This window comes from Acipenser ruthenus, chromosome 25 (genome assembly GCF_902713425.1).
Source record: "Acipenser ruthenus chromosome 25, fAciRut3.2 maternal haplotype, whole genome shotgun sequence".
NCBI classification, from domain to species: domain Eukaryota; kingdom Metazoa; phylum Chordata; class Actinopteri; order Acipenseriformes; family Acipenseridae; genus Acipenser; species Acipenser ruthenus.
The window spans coordinates 5,129,924-5,134,086 of record NC_081213.1 but is presented as its reverse complement, the minus strand read 5'-3'; the positions used below and the strand labels follow the sequence as shown (position 1 = coordinate 5,134,086).

General features: G+C 37.7%; 1 protein-coding gene across 1 annotated transcript in view; it reads left to right on the top strand.

Annotated features, from left to right (window-relative positions):
• The first annotated feature begins 2,502 nt into the window (after positions 1-2,502).
• LOC131701479 (sodium/hydrogen exchanger 1-like) overlaps positions 2,503-4,163 on the top strand; it is a 27,253-nt gene continuing 25,592 nt past the window's right edge. Inside the window, exon 1 of the mRNA XM_058999404.1 lies at positions 2,503-3,608. Within this exon, the coding sequence (XP_058855387.1) occupies positions 3,353-3,608 (256 nt within the window). The 5' untranslated portion in view covers positions 2,503-3,352. The remainder of the gene's footprint in view (positions 3,609-4,163) is intronic.

Here is a 4,163-nt window from a genome sequence, read left to right as displayed (position 1 = left end):
TTAGCAGGGGCAAAGAAGGCAGTAGTGAGGTAACTATTTTCAGCGAAAGGGTGGTGAGACTAATTATAACAAGGCGTCTGAATAATGTGCAGGGGCTTCTTGTTCAGGGTTTACAATATGCTTAATCAAGCATTTTTTTTTTACTAGTCTTTGTTGTTTGTTTTTTTACATGTCCTAGTGTATGGCATGCACATGGTAATGAGGTAAGCAAATATCAAGCACACTACACACACACATGTTTATGAGGTATATAATGTACTAGGCTAGTACACAAATCTAACCTGCATAATTTGAATTTGCAAATCAATGCGTGACTTAGTGTATATTTCCATACCCTTAAAGCGTTACCACCGGTATATAAACCCATTGCTAAAATGACAGATCTAAATAGTGTTTAAATAGCAAATGAACACCAAACATGTCATTTTATTTTCTTTTAAAAACAAACACACACACATTAGAGACGCTTTAATGATTTAAACTATGGCAGCATTTTAATCCGCCTTTGTTTTGATCAACTGAAAAGCCTTTATAAAAATTGACCACAGTAAAAGCAATTGTAAAGCATAGGCAATCATTGTAAATTACAGCAAGGTATGGTAAAGCATATTAAAAAACATGGCAAACCAGGGTAAACTATGGTAAATGCACAGTATAAAAGCATGAAAATGCATGGTAAAACAACAAAAATGCCATGATACACTTTTCTAAAGGAGACACCGTCATCCTGCTTTACTTAAATATAGGACCGATCAACAACATGTCTTTAGAAAGGAACCCACAGAACACAGAATATATGCTCTATAGTGCTATACTGTTATACTGCAGCGTTGACTCCCTGTATGGTCTAGACCCGGGGTTCTTGAGTGGGCTGCGGGACCAATAACATTCAATCTTTTTTTTCTATATGCAATAACGAAAAGCAACAAAAATATACTAATGAAGAGAAAATAAGGTTCAAATGAAAAAATAACACAATTTAGATTAAGTTTATTTACAGTGTTAAATTTTTTAAAAAATGTTTTAATTTGACATTTTCCAGTGGCCTAATGTAAGTGTGAACTCCTGGTCTAGGGTAAAAGAGTTTCAATGAATACACATTTTAGACCCTGCTTGGTGCATCTCATTGCAAAATTAAGAAAGTTAGCATAATATTTATTTGCAGGACACTTGTTTATTGCACTTAGAGGGTTAAGACCTTTCTCCCCACATGTATGGGGAGAAAGGTCTACAGCAGTGTGGAGTAGTGGTTAGGGCTCTGGACTCTTGACCAGAGGGTTGTTGGTTCAAAACCAGGTAAGGGACACTGCTGCTGTACCCTTGAGCAAGGTACTTTACCTTGATTGCTCCAGTAAAAAACTCAATTGTATAAATGGGTAATTGTATGTAAAAATAATGTAATAACTTGTAACAATTGTAAGTCGCCCTGGATAAGGGCGTCTGCTAAGAAATAAATAATAACAATATTTGCTACCATTGACACCGTTTGCACACGTGTGACATGTCTTCCCGGAATGTATGGTTGAATTGAAAGAAAAAAAAAACTGCTTAGTTGCCTCTACTGTCTGGAATCCCAGAACACATTTTGTCAGTGACTGTGTTTACTGTCAATCCTGCCTGAAGGCATATAATTTAATGGGTAATTCCTGAGATAGTTGAGTTGAATTTTCTTTATTGTGGTTCTGAATCTTTTCAGTGGCATTTAAATTAGGAGGCAGTGTGGTCCAGTGGTTAAAGTTCAGGGCTTCTAACCACAAAGTCACCAGTTCAAATCCCACCTCTGCTACTGACTGACTCACTGTGTGACCCTGAGCAAGTCACTTAACCTCCTTGTGTTCCATCCTGCGGATGAGATGTTAAATCAAATGTCCTATTGTAAGTGACTCTGCATATAATGCACAGTTCACAGCCTACCTCTGTAAAGCGCTTTGTGATAGTGGTCCACTATGAAAGGTGCTATATAAAAATAAAGATATTATCATTATTAAATTGAAGCAACTGCTTTTTTGAGAGCTGAACCCCACCCCAGGCCCCTAATTAAACACATTAACATACGTTAAACCTGCATCACGTGACGAACCCACAAAACAGGCTCACGTGAACTTAACATTTATGTTTGGAGGTCAATGGACCTTCTTAAGTGTTAACATCAAGCATTATTATTATTATTATTATTATTATTATTATTATTATTATTATTATCATCTAACTGTTTAAGCTAATATAGTGTTTGCTGTTTGATGTAAAGGACCGAAATATGTACACTGCAGTTTCTAAAGCAGATTGTCCTAATGTACGGTCTGTAGATATACTGTTGCAGCTATTCAAATATATTTCAGTGCAGCTGCGTTCCTTTTTCTGCACGCACCGTCAGAAGCTCTGCAATGCAGGTAATTCTGATCTGCCGCGGCGGCGGTTGCAGAACTGAAGAATAACATACAAAAAGAAAACAGCATGCTTCCAACACCTAATACTAATCAGCCATTTTAACTTAACGCGTTAGCTCAGGGTGACAGCCTCCCTGCCGCAAGATGTCACTGTACCGATATACACATTTCCTCCTTAACCAAGCCTTCCTTGAAGGGTGTGTTTGAAGGTTGTATTTAATAACGTACGGAATTATTTCTGGGTAGATAGAGGGAGATTACAAGGAGCAAATGAAACGGCAGCTTGCAAGGAGATGGGACAGGAAACTATACTGATCTGACAATTACTAAACCGTGCAGGGAACTATACCAGAAAGACAGTGGGACAGATGGGATCAAATATGACTATATATTAGCTGGTCGGCGTTGTTAGTTTAGATGCTAATGTGGTAACATAATGCAGGCAAGATACACGTTTTAGTATAACTAAAGCCGATGGTCTGGGAGGGCAACGTTATATTTGGTTGTTTTATATATTCCTATTTGATATCGTTTTTGGAAACATCTTTTTTTTTGTCCTGTCTTAATCACTGTTAACCTGCTACGTCAGTGGTTAGCAGTGCTATGGGAAAGTAGATTTGCAATGCAATCGGAAACGCTGTTCTTTGTAAGTTGCTGTCGGAAGATGCTAATATAATATTATCTGATGCTCAACATGCAGCTTGCAAGTCTAGCCCTAGTAAAGTTACTGCTGGCGTATCAGCATAGTTCAAATCTTGAAATCTAGTAATATATATATATATATACCTCCATGGTAGATGAGACTGGTTGTAGTCCAAGCCTTGATTTTAACTGCTTTCTGTTTTGTTATATTGTTTAAATTCATGTTTTTTTCCCGGTATTAAATTAGACTCCTGTAGCGGGTAGAGTTTTATAAGTGTTTACAATTATTGTTCCAGACGAAGCTACTTGCGTTAGTAATTAAAATGCCGGTGCGGGACCTTTTAAGCACATCATCGAAGCTTAGCCCGTTTCAGCCCCGTTATGAGCATTTACTGTTGTTGGTGTGCGTGCTTGGAACGGTGTTGCCGCTCGGAGTAGATTGTAATCCTTCTGCAGAGAATCACCAAATCAATGGTACACAGAAGAAGTCATTCCCAGTGCTCAGCTTCGACTACCTTCACGTTCGCCTGCCCTTTGAGATTGCACTATGGATACTGTTGGCCTCCCTGATGAAACTCGGTAAGTCAGTATATACTGTCGGATTTGTAATATAGCTTGGGGTTACCCATCTGTATTTCAGTTAGCACTGGCTAGAGTGAGAGGCTTGGGGGGTAGATAATTAACAATATAATAATAATATAATATAATAACAATATAATATAATAGCAAACTGTAGTGTCAAACCAGGAATGTGAAATGTGGTGGAATGTCACTAATGGATCTATCTCGTTTATGAGGTCTGTTAAATGCGGGGTCATTATGAACCACACTGCACGGTTATTTAACATTTAACATGATTTAGTATATTCCTATTGACAGACGTCTGGTAAGTTTAAAATGGAAAAGCAATCGTTGTTTTGATAATTATGTTGAGTGGAAAAAGTCCCAACAATTTTTGAACTATAAATACAATACTCCCCAGGGGTCCAGTATTGTTTACAAATTGGTTGGCAGGATTTGGACAAACAGTATTTGACAGATTGCCTGGGCTAAGTAACCACTGCAGTACCAATAAAACTGCCCTCTAAAACAGGTCAGTAAAACGTCTAAAACTAGTAAGATATCTTCAGAGTC